The sequence below is a fragment of the Microtus pennsylvanicus genome, chromosome 5, assembly GCF_037038515.1.
Source record: "Microtus pennsylvanicus isolate mMicPen1 chromosome 5, mMicPen1.hap1, whole genome shotgun sequence".
NCBI classification, from domain to species: Eukaryota; Metazoa; Chordata; class Mammalia; order Rodentia; family Cricetidae; genus Microtus; species Microtus pennsylvanicus.
In genome coordinates, this window is record NC_134583.1 from 119137187 (window position 1) to 119157657 (window position 20471).

At 47.7% G+C, this 20471-nt stretch overlaps 1 protein-coding gene across 2 annotated transcripts in view; it reads right to left on the reverse strand.

The window, feature by feature from the left end:
- Nucleotides 1-20471, reverse strand: part of Aldh18a1 (aldehyde dehydrogenase 18 family member A1) — a 35465-nt gene that overhangs the window by 8175 nt on the left and 6819 nt on the right. The window contains exons 3-14 of one of the 2 annotated variants that reach the window (XM_075974056.1): nucleotides 19311-19525; nucleotides 16707-16856; nucleotides 16515-16619; nucleotides 12052-12210; nucleotides 11587-11677; nucleotides 8808-8932; nucleotides 7598-7742; nucleotides 6891-6964; nucleotides 5692-5785; nucleotides 4124-4344; nucleotides 2190-2327; nucleotides 31-226 (exon numbers count right to left, since the gene is read on the reverse strand). In XM_075974056.1, the coding sequence (XP_075830171.1) occupies nucleotides 31-226; nucleotides 2190-2327; nucleotides 4124-4344; nucleotides 5692-5785; nucleotides 6891-6964; nucleotides 7598-7742; nucleotides 8808-8932; nucleotides 11587-11677; nucleotides 12052-12210; nucleotides 16515-16619; nucleotides 16707-16856; nucleotides 19311-19525 (1713 nt within the window). The remainder of the gene's footprint in view (nucleotides 1-30; nucleotides 227-2189; nucleotides 2328-4123; nucleotides 4345-5691; nucleotides 5786-6890; nucleotides 6965-7597; nucleotides 7743-8807; nucleotides 8933-11586; nucleotides 11678-12051; nucleotides 12211-16514; nucleotides 16620-16706; nucleotides 16857-19310; nucleotides 19526-20471) is intronic. The other variant, XM_075974057.1, reaches the window with a different exon arrangement.

The following is a 20471-nucleotide window of genomic DNA, read 5'->3' on the forward strand; positions in this document are numbered from 1 at the left end:
CACTCCCCAGGAGCTCCGGGGCCAGCTCACCGAGCCTGGTGACCTTGTCCACACTGGCCTCGGAATCCACATACATGTGGCAGATCCCTTCGCTGTGGCCCATCACTGGGATCCCCTTGGCAGCTTTCTGGATGTCTCTAACCAGCTGGGAGGAGCCACGAGGAATGATCAGATCTATTATTTTGTCAAGGCGGCAGAGATCCTCAACTTCTTCTCTGGTATTCACCTGAAGAGGGAGAAAACCAAAGAGGAAGACGTCATTTTCTGGCTGCACAAAATACAGAAACAGCAGCTTCCTCTTTACAGACCAATGTCTGCACTAGCCAATACGAACTCCAGCCCTGGGAAAACTTACTCTGAAAGCAAGTTCCTGACTGTGGGAACTGAAGCGCTGTCCAGCAAACGCTGGCCACGGCGACAGGATTGTGGGACAGCGCTGGGATCCATGCTCTGCATTTCAGAGAGCTCAGTCCCAGAAGAGAGGATGGTGGGGCAGCTCACCACAGCACAGGGCAGAGGATGCTCGGGAGGGGCAAAGAGTTGTGGGTGGGTCACTAAACCCAGGGCATGCTGGGTCTCATTAGGAGGTTCCACTTCCCAAGACATCACTGAAAACCTATCCCGGGAGAAAGACTGTATTCTCACAAGTACCTAGGTTGGACACAGAGATGCCAGGCATTTTCTTTTCTGAACTTATCACTGTCTTCCATCTAGTCATGTTACAACAGAAATATAAAGGTACATGTACCGGAATATTCATAGCTTCTTTATTTCATGAAACTAACACCTTGACAAGACCAAATACCTACCAACAAAAAAGATGAACTGAGTATGTGGCTATAAATGGACTACTACATGGTAATGAAAAAGCAGAAAGAACTGCTGGATGCAAAAATACAGGCGAATAGCACAAGCTAATAATAAACAAAAGTCACGGAACAGAAAAGCACGTTCTGGATCCTCCACTGGAGTTCAGGGACAGACAGAAGCAACTGAATGTAGTGACAGTCAGAGAAAGTGGTTACCCTACGGTATGGTGGGCACAGTGGACAGGAAGGGCAGGAGGGGTCCTGTGGTGGGCTGGGGACACGAGGCCACGTGTATCCACACAGACAGAGTCAGAGAGAAGACTATGTGTGATCTGTGTACTACTGTAAGTATGGTACACATTGGCAGGGAGGGAGGGAGGAAAGAAGGGAACTCTTTCAGCCAGGCTGTGCTAGAGCTGGCTGAGTTCCTAAGCCTGGAATCTTCCCTGAGCAAGCAATGAGGCAGGCCCTCCCAGCAGGGAGAGAGGAATCCCGAAATGTTGGAGGGAGGGGCCTTCCATGGTAAAAGAAAACTCTAAAAATGGCTTAAATCAAATCTAAGCCCTACCACAGACTGGTGAATTTCTGTACCAGAACCTGGTTTTACTCGGTCTAGAACAGGGCCTAGGAATGAACAGCACTTCCCTGCGGGGTTCTAGCGGGGAACATGAGAAGATGAAAGTGACTTGCACGACTTCCAGCTGTTCCCATCACACTCATCTGGCAGCTCAGGCCAGGCCAGTGTCCACAGAAAAAGTGGCAGCAACAAAGTCTCATTTGTCCATACCACACGATGACAAACTTCCTTAAAGTGACCTAAGTCAAATCTAAACTATCAAAGACTGGCGAATTCTTTACCTCGAAATGATTACCCTAAAAAACTCCACCAACGAGAGGAACCCAGCCCTAGAGAGGGTCTGGTGACCAGTGATGTATGGCTCAGCAGGTAAAGATGCTTGCTGTGCAAGCCTGGAGATCCGAGCCCAAAATTCCTGGGACCCATGTAAAGGTGGGAGGGGAAAAGGGGCTCCATAAAGTTGTTCTCCTCTCTCTCTCTCTCTCCCTCTTCCTCTCCCTCTCCCTCTCTCTCTCTCTCTCTCTCACACACACACACACACACACACTCCAACAGGAATAAAGAAAATAAATTTTTACAAAGAGTGAAGGTCTGGTTGATACTGAGTTACCAGCAGTGCCAGGATATGTCTGTATGGTGGTAGCTGTCCCAAGTCAATGAAAACCCACCTGGCTCTGCAGAACAGCTGGGTTCACAGAGCCTGTGGCCTCTCTAATCGAGCTTGCCTGTAGAAGCATGTTGGCTTCACACAACCTAATACTTGCTACAAATTTCCATAGACGTCACCTGGCCCTATGACTTACCAGCTGGATGGCGTCCTTGACTCCATGGATGGACAGGGCCTCCTGGGTCAGGAGGTGAAGGATGCGGTTGCTGTGTGCGGCCTCCTTCCCTCCTTTGAGCAACAAGCCGTTGCCACTTGCAATAGCCAAGGCTGCCACCTGCAGATCAACGGGAAGACAGGCCGAGTGAGAGTAAAGTTCGCCTTGCTGTGTGCCGGTGTGCATTAATACAGTGTCCACCTCACCTTTACCAGCATCCAAGTACATTACAAACTCAGTTTATCCTACTCTATACTGAAGCCCAGGAAGGGTGGTGACACCCCACCGCTTATACACGTGGGACTGGCAGAAAACCTGTGAGATGTCTGACTCTGGGGAACTAACCTATATGGCTTCCACAGAAGCACCAGCAATACGACCTGAGTTCCGAGGCCAGGGTCACACACAATCCCTCCCCACTCTGGTCACGGGGGGAATGGGATGCTCAACTCCCTTCACGGTAAAGAACCAGCTCCACTGAGTCAGCAGAGGCTGGGAGGCACCTGTGGCCACAGCCCACTGTGGTCTTGGAACAGACCTGGGTGTTCTACCTGCTCGGTGCTAAGAACCTGGAGAGCATGAACTCGAGCCAGCCCTGGACGGAGCCAGCAGCCTGCAAGGAGGAGCACACTGCCCAGGGCAGGGAAAGGACGAGCGACCCCACTAAGGCGGTGAGAGACGCCAGTTTAGTCATCCTAAGCCTGAAGCTGGATTTTCTGAATACTTTCCAGATGAATGAAAATCACCCAGGTTTGGCAAGGGAGAGAAAAAGGCTACCAAAACTTTTTGCCTGGACATTTAAATCTCCAGATTAGGGGTTCTTACTCCTTTCTATTTGCTTGAGTTGCTCTTGCGCCCCTTAGGAAGGTTATGCAAACTTCCCCCGACAATTTTTAGGATTTGTGTTTTGTTGTCCAGGGCTTACACTTCAGGTGAGGAGCCCTGGCCACAGAGGGAAGCCTATTCCTTGTGAGGAGGATTCGGGTAGCTGAGAGGTGTCATTTCATAAAGAGCCACACAGAATCAGAACCCATACACATCTGCTAATACAAATAAATTTTCAGTTACCACGAGGCTCTTCCACAAGAGGCATTTATGGCCAGAGGGGTAGTGAGCCTGGCTGAGGACAGACAACCAGGGGGAGGGGGTCCTAGGAGGACCAAGCTACTGTGAGGTCCAGCCAGGAAGTACCCTCCACAGCAGGTTCCACAATTCCCTGCGCTGTACACGCAGAAGAGCTGGATTTTCATTTTAAAACAATTTCTCTTTTGAGACCTCAGAGCCAATACAAAAGGCAGAGTTGATCTTGTCCCACTCACAGCTCCGCGGGGGAAATGATTATCAGTTTCTCAGACAAAGTGAGGCTGCCTTCTACTGTACCTCATGTTCCCAGCCCTGGCGCTCTGGCGTGTGCTAACCACATTCCTTAATCAGGGCTGCATGCTACTTCCACTAACGACAGAAGCGCTTTTTCTAATAACGTTCCTCGTCTGTGTGTGGGGGTAACAGGTGTCAGGCGAATGATGGCAGCAGGCTACAGGGTGTGCAGTCTCAGAACACAGTGCACCGTGAGCCAGGAGAGCCGGGAAAGTGCTTGACCCGTCCTGCAGGATGACTTGGGCTCAGGTGACAGCTCTACACTTACGAGTGTGACGATACTGACTTTATAATGCCCGGTTGCATCTCTGCGCTAGGATGCCTGGAAGGTTGCAGAACATAACCCACCCAATAACAAACTGACAATGCCATGGAAATAGTTATCTTTGGGTTGAAGAAAAACATCCTTTTCTCTCTTACACATCCACACGTTCATACACACAGACACAGACACACATCTTGTGGTGACTTCTCTCTAATCCTGATAATATCTGCTTCTTCCAACCCATTCCCAATGGCAGGGCCATGGTCACACATACCTGCGGAAGGCAGTCAGGGCGAGACTCAAAGATCACCAGTAAAACGCCTATTGGGACAGTCACTTGCTCTAGCTCCAGGTTCTTTGCAATCCGAGTCCGGCGCAGAACACGGCCCACGCTGTCCTGGGAGGAAGCTGCGATCTGCCGCAATCCAATGGCCAGGCTGTTCAGTTTAGACGTGGAGAGGCTCAGACGCTTCAGTAGAGGGGTCGCAAGCCTTCCTGAAAAGGCAGCAGGACATGATAAAGCGGCAATTTGGGCAGGCTTTGGCCACCAGCTTTACTGTAGCAGGGACAGACACGGAACTGAGGGTCTGGGTGATGCAGCGACATGCAGCCCACTAGCTCTTCCTGGGGGACGGGAGGGACGGCTTGAAACTGTATCTCATGTCCCAAAAATCATCACTTTCAGTGTGCAGCAAGGACGTCAGAGCATTTCAAAACAGGGATGCCTGGATCCTACCTGACACTTTAGACAAGAAGCTGTGATGTAGTTACACATAATCCACCATGGCTACCCACAATCCAGCTGTCTGGGATATGGTATCTGGGTTATCACATGCTAACTGTCTTATGGCATCAAGAACAATGATGATTTGTCTTCTTTTTCTTTCTGTTATTGTTGCTGTTTTATTTTTTTTTCTTTTCTTTTATTTTTTTTTTTTTTGGTTTTTCGAGACAGGTTTCTCTGTGGTTTTGGAGCCTGTCCTGGAACTAGCTCTTGTAGACCAGGCTGGCCTTGAACTTACAGAGATCCGCCTGCCTCTGACTCCCGAGTGCTGGGATTAAAGGTGTGCACCACCACCGCCCGGCTTGTTGTTGTTTTTATTATTATTTGTGACAGGGTCTCACTCTGTGACCACCACACCCAGCTAGCCTCCACAGTCTTAAATTGGCATAGCAGAAAAGGAAGGAAAAGGAAAGAAGGCACCTGAGCCTAGCTGACTGTAACTGTTATCTGCGATACAACATTAGCCATATCTCCTACTCCACCATGAGTGCCACACAGAGCGCTCTGGACAGCGCCTGTGACGACCATAAAGATAGCACACTGGTTTAAGGGCCCAGGAGATAGCTCATCTTTCACTGCAGGCAACACAAACCACTTGTGTGGCTCTTTTATATGGAGAGTTCATCTGAACTGGAATCCTGAGCCCGCCGTTGGTCATGTGACTCTGGGTGAATGACAGCCTTGCTGAGTGGACTAACGAGCAATAGCTCCCTCGGCCACACTAGGCTGTGCGGTTTCAAGGCGACCCTATTGGGAGAGCCCTTAGCACAGTGCCTGTCAATACGATGGTCTCAGCTATCAGCAGCTGAGCAGCCACAGCAGCCAGAGCTCACATGACTCCTGCGGACAGGGAAAGCGTCTTGGAGGGCTGGACTAAAACATCTGGAAATGGGGCAGGAGTAAGGACCACGAATGGTTAGCAAAAGCTTAAGTGTCACTCGATAAAAACTACACATAATTTATAATGCGATTTCTTCTCACAATCTCTCCTTTGGACAGACGTAAGAATTACCATGAAAGAAAGAAGGACAATGATAAATGCGTGCACAGCTCCCTACCCTCCGCCTCCTCCAAGTCTTTTTTATTGGCTAGCAGGATCTCCTCCCGCTGGTCCGTCAGCAGGTCAGCCAGATGATGGATAATTTCTGCTCTCTGCAAGAAAAGCAAATCATGAAGACACCAGGTAGGTCCCAGAATGCACGTGCTTCTTTGTCTACCCTCATGGTGCCAGGCTTGTCCCTGGGGCCGACGTTGTCAGACTCATTAGGGACCCACGGCTCAGCACTGGGGAGAGGATACGTTGAGTTATAGAATGTGTCCATGAGATACGCTGGAACACATGGCACAACTTTACAGATTTTGTATCCATAGACATTTTATTTCCCAGGTAAGGGTTTACATCTGGCTTTTCTTTAAAATTTTTCTTTTCTTTTATGTGTATAAGAGTTTTGCCTGTATGTATATCTACACACCGCAAGCACGCAGTGTCTGAGAAGTCCAGAAGAGGGCGCCAGATCACCTTGAACCTGGAGTTACAAATGACACAGCTACCATGTGGGTGCTGGGAATCAAACCCGGGTCCTCTGAAAGAGCAGTCAGTGCTCTTAACTGCTGAGCTACCTCTCCAGCCCTCTGGCTTTCCTTTTTGGTCAATTATTGGCTATCATTGTGGGAAATGATATCATCTGGGGAAATGTGGTCATAGGTGTGACAATCACTGAAGTAGAGCTGAGTGGCCGGAGAGGAGCCATTACCTTTCCTCACTTACAGTCATTCTCGCCTCCCTTCTCAGACCAGAGTGCACCGCAGAAGAAACCTGAACCACTCCAGCCACAGCAGCACAGCCCCAGGCAGCCAGTCCCCTTCGCCTGGCCTCACCGTGATCTCCAGCTCTATCGCATTGCTGCTTACACTGATTCCCCGTGGACAAGGAGGGGAGGACCACAGAGCAGGCTCGCAAGCGTCCCTCTGTAGGTGACTGATTCCCCGTGGACAAGGAGGGGAGGACCACAGAGGCTTTGAAGCTTCCCTGCCAGGTGTTACAGGAGGAGGTAACTCGCCCATTTGTCCATGTCTGCCAAGTGTCAGATCCACACTTTCCTAATCTTGTCTTTGATCAAACCATGGTGACAGAAACACTGACTTCAAAGGGGAGCATAAAATTAATTCTGATAATTCTGCTAACACTAGGAATAAATGGGGCCAGCAGACTTGACCATTAACTGAAAACCTACCAAACCGTGAGTGAGTGCCTCACCTGCTCAGGCTCTAATGTGGCCAGCATCCTCCCTCCGGACCGAGCCATCTCTCCCTGCTGCTCCACTGTAGGGCCTGCAAGAGCACATGCAAGCATCAGCCACGGTCAGCTTCACACTCTCACCTTCCCAGCCCACGCTTCGCTGACCACAGAAGAACGCCTGTTATCTTGGTATGCGTGACTGATACCACAAGATCACCAGGGCTACAGGATGATCCCACCCCCCCCCGCCCCGCTGCAACCAACAAAATGAAAAACCACAAACAAACAAATCTATGACAGAATAACTCAGGGATAAACAGAAACTTCCCATGTCTGACATAACGGGAGTCTGTGCCTTCCAGAGTTCAACTTCATTTGGGCATGCACATTTCTCATGTGCACATCTTCGTGTGTGCTTCAGAGCACACACCACGTCTTAAACACCTCTGCATCTCTACTGCTCATTAGTCCCTAGCATCTAGTGCAGGCTTAGCAAATGTTTCCTGATTTTGGAGAACAGGAGGACTAACTAGGCAGGTAGATTAAGACTATAACACAATCCAGTTCTGTAAACTGTTTAAAACCCTAGAGTTTGTGATGTGACCACACTGATTTCATAATCTGGATCTGCATGCAGGACGAGAGCTCAGGCTTCAGTTCCATCTAGGCTGGGGTGGCACTGGCTGTCACCCACAGGCCCTGGGACTTGAGGCAGAACGACTCACCCGCAGGCTTCACTTCTGAAAAGAAGGTGCCGACTTTTTTCCCCTCCACTATGTCTGTGATGACGTGCCCGGACACCTTTGGGTGGGTTCCATTGGCAATGACGACAGAAGTACCACCTTGCAAAGCCCAGAGGGCTGCCTTCACCTAAGGGATTAAGTTAGACCCAGAGATGAAATTCAGACCTAGACACACACAATCTGAACCTGCACAATGACAAAAGACACAATTTGCTATCTAGCAAGTGAAATAAACGGAGGGGCGTGTCTAACAGCTCAGATCTGGGAAAACACATAGAGCCCCCCATCACTTTCCAGTCCAGCCTCAGCATGCACTGCCTGAAGGGGAACCAATGTGCCCTGCTTCCTCTGAGAGCCACTAGAACTGACTCAAAATTAGCACATTTTGATTAGTTATACCTGAGCATTTTGATTTGTCATGCCTGAACCTAGCAACACCTGAGCAGTTAGAGACGCGGCGGGAACAAGTTTTTGCGAACAACGCTGCTCTTTTCTGCTGCTGCTGTCTGATGCTCTGCCTCAGGGTACACAGAACAATTAACGGAACAATTGGTGGGAGGGAAAGGAGTCTTGAAAAACTTCCAGAAATAGCTGAGATGATAAAAGATTTATTGTGTGAAAATTTCACAGTCCCTGCCCACTATGGGCTTACAACACTGTGGACAGTTAATTTTCATCATCTACTTGACTGGATTTGCATTTATCACGGAGATTCACTTCAGAATGTCTATGAGAGCATTTCCAGAAAGGTGTAAGTGGAGAAGTAGGACCCTAAATGTGAGCTGGAGTCGCAGGCTGAGTACGGAGAAAGTGAGCTGGGTACCCGCACATCTTTATATCCTCACCGTGGATACAGCGTGACCAGCTGCCATGTCAGCCACTGCCATGACGGCCCTGCCTCAAAGGACTCATTCTCTAACCGTGAGCCAGAAAAGCCTTTGTCAGCTATTCTGTCATAGCAACCAAAGGTAATGAACACACGCACAAAATGTACTGCTTATGTTAATAAAAATACATGGAAACACATGATTTAACGTAAGTATACGACAGTCATGAAACATATTTAGGTATGTACATATTTAAGTGCATGTGTGTGGTATCTGAACCATAAGCTCTCAGGCAAGTTTAGCAGTAGAAAATGATAAAATACCATTTGGGGCTTGAAGACTGAAATAGTTCAATAGCAGCTCACCTTGGCTTCCATGCCCCCTAATCCCACTCTAGATTTGGTTCCAAACGTCACCGACTGCTGGTCTCCAGGGTAGAATATGTCAATGAGCTTTGCGTCATCTGTGCCTGGGGGACTGTCAAAGAGGCCTAAAGAGCGGAAGAGAGTCGGCATCAATGCACTGACCCAAGTGTGTCCCCCACTGCCTCCCCAGGCACTCGTCACTGTACACAAACAAAACAAACAAAAGCAACGAACGTACTGAACACTTGCCTCACCGGGAAAGACAGTGAGGGATCAGTGAGCCGACCCGCACTAAGCAACAGCTCCAGAACCTTTCGCGCTCTCTTAACCAGCCTTGAACAAATGTCTCCCGACTCTGAGCGAGGTCACATCCTCGGCACAGTGCCTGGAGCACTGTGGGATCCTTCCCTCTGCTCTCACTGCTTATCTTGCTGCACCCCAGAGATACAAGTCAGAGAGACAGGTGCAGAAATAGCACAGTGGCCAGAGCATCTGGGCGGGATGAGATGTGAAGTGGGTACTCATAATTCTCTCTGGACCCTCTGACTGATACCTCCTGGTTATGAGTGAGTGTCTTGGAGGGTGGATGAAGTCAGCAGGGGTTACAGCTCTCGGCATTCGGGCTGGATCCATTACTACGAACATACAACCCGTATGCATCTGAGCTGGGGGTGGGGGCACCACAAGGAAGTGAAATGTAATGAGTGTACACCATGAGGTTAAAAAAACCCTCACAGTTTTACTTTGAAAGCACAGAGACCAGGAAGGAGAAAGGAGGAGGGTAAAAGGGGCCTGAGAAAACAGTGCTAAATCAAGACCAAAGGGAGACACACATTAGGGGGATACTGCCCACGGCTGGGAAGAGCCTACAGGACATTCTAGGTGGGATAGCATTTTGGTTTTGTGTTTATGTGCACATGTACGTGCAGGTACACAGGAGTGCATAGGTATAAACACATGCACAGGTGTGTGGAAGGCAAAGAACAAGCTCAGGTGCCATTTCTCAGCCACTATCCACCTTTATTTGACTTTTTAAAGACAAGAGTCTCCCTGGAACTTAGCAAGTGGACCAGGCTGGTTGGCACCAAGCTGTTCTACCTTCTCAGCTCTCAGATGATGCCCTACACCACTCGGCTTGGCTTTTTCTTGTTAATGTTTGTTCTGTGGGACAAACTCAGGTCCTCATGCTTGCAAGGCAGGGGCTTTGCCCAGAGCCACCTGCACCACCACCCCCACCCCAAGCTGGTTTTGGCTTTAAATCACTGCTTTTCCTGCGCAGGATGCCCACATCGTCCCAGATCTCCAGGACAATCCCGGTCTGTAGAAACCTTGCTACCTAGGACGGAGCATGGCTAAAGCATGAGCCCGGCCGACCTGCAAGGCTCAGGAAATATCACAGCTCCAGGATTTCGGGCAGAGTTCTCCCCAGAAGGGGACGGGTGCAGACTGAGGGGCCGCTCAGTTTCAGGTAGCACTGTGGGAAACTGTCCCACTGGGAGACATTTTCCTGAAGCCCTCCCAGTATGCTGTAATTCTTCCTACTTCTCCCCCCTCCCTGCAGCCTTTCAAGCCCACCTTCAGGATCTTTAACACAGGATACTGTTCTAAGAATGAACACTTGATGGCAAAGCCGCTTATCACTAAAGCCCGAGTTTGAGTCACATGACACTCACAACTTGTCCTCTGACTTCAGCCTAAGAATTTCTCATTAGGACATTCTGTGATTGTAACACAGAAAAACAAACAGTAACAAATTAGAACCCTCGTACTCTGAGGGTGGCAACATCAAATGGCACAGTGGCTGTGAAAACCACTAAGGTGGTTTTTCAATACCAAGTTACCACAAGAAGCAACAAGTTTTCTCTCTCCTGCCCCCTCTTCCTCACATCTCTCTTAATTATAGAGTTGGGGGATTGGCTCTAGGGTCTTGTTCATGGTAGGTAAGCATTTTACCATGGAGCCCAACAATTACACTCTTGGTTTTTTTTTTCGAAACAGGGTTACTTTATGTAGCCTTGACTATACTGGAACTCAGTCTATAGACCAGGCTAACCTTGAACTCACAGAGATCCGCCTGCCTCTGCCTCCCTAGTGCTGGGATTAAAGACATATGCCACCACCACTTGACAACAATTATACTCTTAGATGAAAATAAAATACTCATACAAAGTATGTTTATAAAAGCATTATTAGTAACAGCAGAGACGCCCACCAACTAATGACTGCATAAATAAAATGCAGTATGTCCAGAGTGGCATGTTATTTGGAATATAAAGAAAAAGAGCATTGCATTGGTGCATGCTATAGTGTGGATGAGCCTTGAACTGCCCTAAGTGGAAGGAGTCAGTAACAAAGGACCACATAATATATGATCCACTCACATAAAACCTCCAACAGGCAAACCCAGAGACAGAGCAGACTGGGGTTGTCTATGGCTGGGAACTGCTAACAGGGGTGAGGTTTCTTGCCAGGGAGGAAAACAGCTTATAATTGATAACGGAGACGGCTGTACAGGCGCGTGAGTGAGTGCAAAGATCGCTGAACTGAAATCTATAAATAGGTGAATTATGTGGAGTGTGACTATTTCCTTGAAGATGCTTTTAAAACAAACAAAAACGAAAGCACCTAAAAACACAATTTGTGCATTCAAGCTGCATTTTCCAGAAACACCCACCCGAGTCACGGAAACAGCTCACGTGGCTCAGGAAAGAAGTCCACAGTGAAAAACAATCGGAAGGCAAATTATGTGCGAACAAAAGGAAAGGGCCCTGCTGTGTACCTTCTACGTCTGAGAGGACAATCAACAGGTCAGTCTTCATTTCCACGGCCAGGCGGGCAGCCAGGCTGTCGTTATCCTTGACACTAATAACCTACAAGGCAGGAAAAAGTAGTGACTTAGCTGTGCAGTTTCAGGAGAAATGCCCAGGAGATGCCAGCTGGGCGCTGGCAGGTAATATGGAAGGTTCAAATATGCAAATGAGAGCCCAGGCCCCACTGCCTGCCCCACACAAACATGCATGCCGAGCTCTCCAAGCCATGCTTACACACAGAACCCTCCTCGCCACTGCAGCACCTCACCCACTGACTGAAACCCATTTCAGAGGTGCCACCGCCGCTGTGGTTCTGCAATGCCAGGTCTCCCAGCTCCTCCTTTGGCTCATGCCCAACGTCCGGTGTTAGTACATGCAGCACAGCGCGGGTTAGTGTTGCCAGCATGCTCGACTCTTAGCACTACGTTACCCACATTTACCCCCTGGAGATCACTGTTGGGCTCAGCTGGGGGGACGACAGCGTCATTGGTGTTGACAATGGGGACGATGTTCATCCGAAGCAGCTCATGCAGTGTGCCGTTGAGATTCCGGCGCTTCTGCTCATCGTGAAAATCCAAGTTGGTCACCAAAATCTAGAGAGATTCAACAGGACATGTGGCAGGGAGGAAAACCATAGCTTCCTTGGAACGGCACTGAGCTTCTGGAATAAAACACGCCTTTGGATACTCATCCAATTCCTTGCTTGATTTTCCTATCTTAATGAAACAATTTTTTTTTTTGGCTACTCTGGAGATCAACCCTGGGGTCTGGCATTTCTAGCCAGGCAAACTCGCACTGAACTACACTGCTAGCATGTTTAACCAACTGTCTGAGAGACCCCTGAAAGAATTACAATTGTCTGGATGATTTATTTAATGATGCTATAGATCTCATCTGTGTCAAAGTTGGAAAACCGGTGCACCTACTTTAAAGGAACATTAGAGTGATCCAAGACTTGATTGAAAAACTATCTTTGTACTCTAGTGTCTGAATCAGGAGCTGGCCACAGTAGGACTTCTGTGCGAGGTGGGAGGGCCACTGGTTACCTGTCTGGAAAGGTGTATCAGACACTGGGGCTAGGCTGTCTCTAGTTTGCTCTGAAGCCGAGCACTACCAGAGTTAAGACTGTGTGAGTATGTGGGAACAGGAGTTGGAGCAGAAAGAAGGCTGGACAGAACTTAGTTCAGGTGAAAGATCAGAATAAGGTGCTCCCAGTGGACAGCAGGAGTGGAAGTCATCAACGGCTCTGCCTTCATTAAAGAACTAGAGTATCAGGCAGAAGGTAACGGGGGAGAAACATGAATGAGAATGACAGCGAGAAACGAATGATAGTATACTCGGGGAAAAAAAGTTCCCTGCAATCCCTGCCACGACGGTGGGAGGAAGGCGCTGCCACAGACAGCGGGTGAGGCCTGCACCAGGGTCTGGCTAGGAAACACAGCCCTGTCCCTGCCACAGTGTAAGGTGAGGAAGCATTTCTAGAGAGTGTTTGTTCTGCAGGCACTCCACAGGGTTAAAGCTGAAGCCATTAGTTCTGGCCCCCTGTGAAACTGCAGATGAACAGAAGCAGATGGGTCCAGGAGGGGTGTGGGAAGGGTGAGCAGGAAGTCTAAAGGTCCTGGGAAACACCTGTAGCTACACAAACAAAGGCTGCAGCTCTGGCTGGGAAGGCCGGGCCGGGGCCTCCCAGGCGGGGAAGCAGGCGCCTGTGCAGAGGGAACTGGCCGAGAGGACACAGCAGACTCATCTCTGTGAAGGAAACACGAGCTGCTGCTGCGCTTGGGTGAGTCTTTAACCTGAGGCCCGTGCAGTGGGGTCTCAAGCCCGCTGATAACGGCCATCTACACAGGGTTCCTGCAGAGAAGAAGGAACCACAGGACAAGGTACAAAGAGCACACATGATAACCCCTGTGGGAGAGGGGCCAAGGCAGAAGAGACCCTGGACTGGAGCTTCCTGGGAACAGGATGGGCAGAGCTTTTACCTCACTATCAATGCAGACAGTGGCAGCGACTTCTAATGGAACTGTGGAACTGTCACTACACAGGAAGCTAAACAAAAACTGTCCAAGAGCATCAACCTCAAGGAAAAGAATAGCAATAAGAACAAAAACCCAAAAGTGCAGTCCCTGGACCATAGTGTGCTCACCTGGCTCCAGGCACTGACAACTAACACTGCTGATGGATTAGCGGAGAAGAAAGATTAGATGGTATGTGTAACAGAAATGGAGATTTCTATTGCGTTCACACTAACTCGTGGTTCTCAACCTTCCTAATGCTGCAACCTTTTAATATAGTTCATGTTGTGGTGACCCCTAACCACAAAATGATTTTTGTTGCTACTTCATGAATATAATTGTAGTGTAAATATCTTTAGAGATACAAGTTTGTCAAAGGGGTCGAGACCCACAGGTCAAGAACCCACAGGTCAAGAACCCCCACTAAATCTCAGGCGACAGCCACAGGCCATAAGGGAAGAAGAACTCCAGGACCTTCTGCTTCGGTGCACTTGAGAACACTTAACACAACACGAGAACACGGCTGTGGTTGGCAACCACAAAGAAGACATAGGAACTGAGAACACAAAACCCAAAACATCTCCCATCTAAAATAACAAATACATAACTAGCCAGGTCAAAGGTACCAGAGAAGTCAGCAAATAATAACTTCAGGCTTTTTACCAGTTATGTGCCTGTATTTTAGGTGTTTTTATTTATTGCACAGCTATACAGGTTGCTATAGAGATGGACACTTTGCATTGGTATAGACCTTGGTTTATTGATACAAATTTTGTTATACTGTGTATATATATATCTGCTCTTGATTAAGGTATTATGTTTGTGCAACTCATTTAAAATGTAATGCATAGTTAAGAAATAGGTTAATAGATAATCATCTATAATAGTCAAGCTTGTAGTCATGTTAGTTAGGTTTTCTAGATATATAGAGATATAATTCAGTTAGATAGGTATTCTTTAAACTTTTTAAAGACCACAGAATATGGCATTTAAAGTGTTTTAAGAACTTAGGACTTTTCATGGCAATGAGACATGCTCCTGACAGCACCAACTAATTCAAGAGGAAGATGGGCATCGAAGAGGCTCCTTATGGAGTTTGCTAGCCATTTGGGAAAGAAACTGCTCTTGCCTGGACCGCTTGATATTATGCAGTGTGAACTGGACATGCAGGACACACAGAAAGATGACTGCTGAACTTGCCTAAAGGTGAAACGGTTCCTGCTTTATGAAAGAGTCTGCAAGACATTCTGCAGGACACAGAAGAAAGCAACTGCTGAACTTTTCCATTACAAGGCAGAATAAATCTTTAAATTTCCTGCTTCACAGAAAAGTCTGTAGGACAGTATGGGCCTGTAGGCTAAAGAAGGGTGCCCGCAACATTAAGAAGAACTTTGGGTGACTGTCCAGGCAGCAAGATGTATCTGTCAATTCTAGAGTTTTGAAAGTTGTTTACAATGCACTTCCTGTTTACTTAGGTAATACATTCTTCTTAAGTCTTTGATGGAATTGAAGAATAGATAGTTACAGTTTTCCCTTGTTATTATAAAAGATAAACTAGATATAAATATTTTAACCATAATTCTTGCTTGATACTTACCTTGTTATATGTAATTTTACTATGTTAAAGTTAAAACCTTCCTTTTTATTTAAACAGAAAAGAGGAGGTTATGTGGAATTCCCCTCTGTATGCTGTGAATACTATTGGTTAATAAAGAAACTGTCTTAGGCATGTGCGGGGTAGAATAGAGCTAGGCTGGGAAAACTAAACTGAATGCTGGGAGAAAAAGGCGGAGTCATGAGATGCCATGGAGCAGCCAGAGGGAGAAGCCATGTAGCCCTACTGGAGACAGATGCCAGAACTTTACCCAGTAAGCCACAGCCTCATGCGATACACAGATTAATGGAGATGGGTAAGTTTAGGATATAAGAGTTAGCCAGAAATATGCTTAAGCTATTGGCCAAACAGTATTGCAAATAATATAGTTTCTGTGTGGTTATTTCGGGTCTGAGCAGCCAGGAACAAACAAGCCGCCTCATACAGGTGATTAGAGCCCAACTGGTGATTAAAATCACAGTTTAAAGAAAGTCAAGACATTTGGGTAAAAATGAAATAATGTAGAAAAGAGACTTCACAACATTTAGAGGTAAGTACTCAACAGTAAGTCCCATGAGGATTGGAACCTTGTACCAGAGAACCCCAATGCCAAGCAGACTTCTTTGTACATCAGAAGTGACCAGTATTCACTGGATAAATGTAAAACAAGCCATTCACCAGCATTCCTTATTTCCCATCAACAGATTATGTATTTACTATAAATGACAACCAGGCACACAGAGAAGTAAGCTACTTGGTGTCACAGAAAGCAATGAAAGTGAAGTCTAATTTGCCTGGTTCAGGAGCATTTGCCTGAGTAGCAGTCTCTAGAGCAGTGGGGGATACCTGGGGGGGTGTCATGCATCAGATATCCTGCATATCAGATATTTATATTACAATTTATAGCAGTGGCAAAATTACAGTTATGAAGTGGCAACGAAATAATTTTAAAATGAGGGTATTGAAGGGTTGTGGCGTTGGGAAGGCTGAGAACCACTGCTCTAGAGTTACTACCTCAGTAATTTGTATAGACACCAGATGCTATCTTAAGTACTTTTCATGCATTTTCTCTTTGAGCCTTTCCTAAAACTCTCTGAAGTAGGGACTGATAATACCTCATTTTTCAGATGGGGAAACTCAGACAGATGCTTACAGACTGCACACTGGCACCTGGCTGCAGGGCCTTCATGCTGGCAGCACCTGGCTACAGGGCCTTGCTTGTAGGCTTCTCACTCCACAAGAACCGCTCCCACAGGTCCCACACCCCCAGGGAGGCCCAGTCTCTCACCTGGGCAGCACAGATGCTGTACTGTGTAAACATGGCCTCGTACAAGGCCATCAGCCCACTCTGTCCAGCAGCTGCACAGGCTCGGGCCTCTAAGACTGGAATCGCCTGCAACACACCAATCAGACAGTATGTGGTGGGGAAGGAGAGGAGACCTGAGGACTTTGGGGACAGGGTTAGGGAAGCAGCACTCACCAACTCCTTTAGCTGGTTCTGCCCTGAGTGTAGGGCCTGCCGCACACTCTGAGACAGAAGGATCTCATGGCGCAGGCGCTGCTTGCCAAAGGCAACGGCTCCACTGGTGACCAGCATCATCTCTCGGCCCTGATTCTGCAGCACTGAGACCTGGCATGGAAAAATAAAAATACACAAGTCATGGTACCGCCCTCTTCTCTCCTCACAAGAGACCCAGGCAGGGCAGACATGAGTAGATTCCAATACTGTTCTAGGGGACAGTGTTCAGCTCAGGAAGAACTGCTCGGACTGTCTCGGTGAAACATTCTTACACCGCTTCAAGTGTCTGTTTAACAGGCGGCAGGCAGAAAAGAGATGTTGTAGGTGATGCTAACAATGTTGGAAACTTGATACCTTCCACCTATAAAGCAGAAGCAGTCTGGGAAGACTCTTGATTCCTGTGGGTCACCTTCACCAGGGACAGATGCTGACCCTGCTCTACTCTGCCCAGGACCAGCTATTGTCACTTGTGATACCTTAGATAGATTATCTGAAAAAAAATCGAAGACTCACAATGCAACAGTCAGTGCTCCTAACTATCCATTCCCTTAATAACTGAACCTTGTGACATGCAGAACTCACATTGGCTGCTAAGAAGTGTAATCTTCAACAGTCAATTCTGTAGACCAGGCTGTCCCTTAGATACAGACAGAGAGGCCTGCCTCTGTCTCTGCCTCCTGAATGCCAGGATTAAAGGTGTGGGTCTCAAATGCCCAGCTTAAAACAGTCCGTTCTTACTTATCTTAGAAAATTTCAGTAGCTGGGGCCTGAGGAGTTGGCTCAGTGGTTAAGAGCACTGGCTGCTCTCCCAGAGGACCTAGTTAGGTTCAATCCCCAGCACCAACATGGACGCTCACAACTGTCTATAATCCCAGTTCCAGGGGATCTAACACCCTCATTCAGACATACATGCAGGCAAAAACAAAAATGACCATGAAATAAAAAAATAAATAAAAGAAAATTTCAGAATTGGCTGGATAGATTGCTCAGTGGTTATGGGTACATTCTGCCCTTGCAGAGGACCTGAGTTTAGTTCCTAGCACCCATGATGGGCATTTCACAATCACCTGCAAACCTGGCTCCAGGGTGACCCAATGCCTCTGGCTCCATGGGCACCTGCATGTATGTGCACATACCCACACAGAGACATGCATACAGAACTAAATAAATCTTTTTTTAAAAAAGATGCATTGGTCATTTGATTTTTTTTTTCTTTTTCCCCTTGGTTACTGGAGACAGAGTTTCTCTGTGTAACAGTTCTGGCTGTCCTGGAACTAGGTTTGTAGACCAGGTTGGTTTCAAACTCACAGAGATCTGCCTGCCTCTGACTCTCAAATGCCAGGATTAAAGGTGTGCGCCACCCCTGCCTGGCTGGAGATTTTTTTTTAAATCAGTATTTAATCAAAGTGGTGAGAATGATTTTATAAATCATACCCAGTTTTAACTCCTCCTAGAGCTAATTTTCCTCTCCAGTGAAGCCTCCACAGCTCCACCATGGTTTACCCTTAGTCCCAGCCCTCATGCATTATGTAGGTATCTCAGTAGCAATTCTTAAAACCCAGGAATATGCATGTATGCAAAACCATTATCACCCAAAACATGTGAAAGGCCTCCTCAGGATCAAAAAGCCAGAGCTCACATTCCCGCCCAGATGCCTTTTAGCTTGTTTAGACTGTGAAGCAAGTTAAGCCTACTGAGCACAAGCAGTTAAAATATCATTAGTCTTTTAATCCATACATTTTCCTCTTCACCATTTTCTGTTTTGCATTTTTTCTGCTCATCTGAGCTCCTCTTCCTTCATGACTTCCCAGCCCTCATTTTTCTGACTCTGTCCGCTTCAGGTACAGAGGCTTTGGCTGGGGCGTGTGCCAAGGATTTTCTTCAGGTTGTCAGCTTAATGCCCAGTTCTCTTCCTTTCTGTGATGTTGGCAGCGACTGTTGACCACCACTGATTCACTCTTCCCTTGGGGTTTGCAATATGCTGATATTCTAACTTAGACATGTGCTGATCAAACCCAGGGCCACGGAGCTGCATCCCTGAGCCTTGCTATCAATGAGTGCCTGAAGTTACCATGAACTCACGGGTTCAGACATCTTACTGCACCTGAGCAGTTGCTGTCCTCATGCAGACTTTCCTACCTACGGCCATTGATGGCACCTGATGCTGCCTTCTGAACCCACCTAAAATGACCAGCTGTCTAGATAAGACTGTGTATAAGGCCCTGCTGGAGCCTTTCTATCAGATCCACAGCAGCGAAAGGCGAGCAGGTGACTGGAGAATGTCTCCATTCAGGTTCTCCCAGTCATCTCATCAAGTCTCTCCTCTGATCAGCATCTTTCATCCCCTGGAGGCTGAAGCACTCATCTAGAGGAGGGTCTAGAACGCAACCCGCTGTGATGCTCACTCTGCTTCCCAGCCTCCCTGGCGGTCCCATCGCTGCTCTCAAGCTTGCCTTCTCCCTGGCCCATCTATTCTCACACACACTGTTCTCAATAAGTTGATCCTCTGGCATCGACTCGGAGACCCTGTTTTAGTTTAGCAGAATTTTCCACCTTGATAATTACCTGTTCAACAATAGATGCCAGGCGCCCTAATGCCAGGCCGCACTCATCTCCTCTGGTCACCACGGCACTGCCGAGTTTAACCACAATTCTCTTGGCATGCTTCAGCTCGCTTCGGTGGGCAAAGGGCTTGCCATGGGCACGACTAAGGGGTACTGTGATAAAAGGGATGTTGCTCCAAGAACGAACATGTCTGACAGCTGGAGGCTGGACTGGATCTGTATATCCCAAAGTCAGGGAAGAAAAAGAGAGAGATCCAATAAATTCTGCAATGAAAAGGTGCATGCATATTAACCGGCTGAGCTATTGCACTGTATCTATAGTTCTTAAATAAAGTCCCTTTGTTGTTTTGCTTTTGAGTCAGTGTCTCAATATGTAGCCCAGGCTGGCCTCAAACTCACAATCCTCCTGCCTTAGTCTCCCAGTGTTAGGATTTCAGGCATGTGCCACCATGCCCCAGCACACACAAATCCTAGAAAGATTGTCTTACACAATAACACCAAAGAGCCCTTTCCTTCGTTAAACAGCTATTCTTTTAAGTGACCACATTTCAGGTTATGAAAGGCAAAGAAGATAGTCTGGCTTTTTTACAGTGGGCCTGCAGTCTGGCACCTCACAGAGATGCTCACTGAGGCAAGATCTGGGATGGGGGAGCTATAGCATCCTTACTGGACCCACAGGTACACTGTGTTTTCCTCCTGTGGAGATCCCAGGGACTGAAACACTAGTGTATTTGTTGTTGGAGCTGCCTGCCTTCTCCAATACAGCTGCCCTACCTCAGTCTTCAGGGTATTATTCTAAACGACATGTGTATCTACGTCTAACTGTGACCTGACAGAGAGAAGGGTGGTGGGGAGGCAGACTTACACCCTTGGGGTTCAGACCTGGATCACCAATGGCATTTACAGAGCCCTGTGCTCCACCAAGTATCATGTGTCCCTTTGGCAGCTGTCAGGACCACGCCTGAGGGCTCTCTGTCTCTCTTATCTATTACAGGGCCTTCCTTGTCTTGGGCACGTGGGTATGGCAAGCTGATAAGAGTACCTCGGGGGCAGAAAGAAACAGTATGCAGTCCAGGTGGTGAAATGTAAAAGCCAATCAGAGCCCAGCAGCTGGGCTAGCATGAAGAAGGCGTGTGATCCACACAGTCTCTATCAGCAGAGC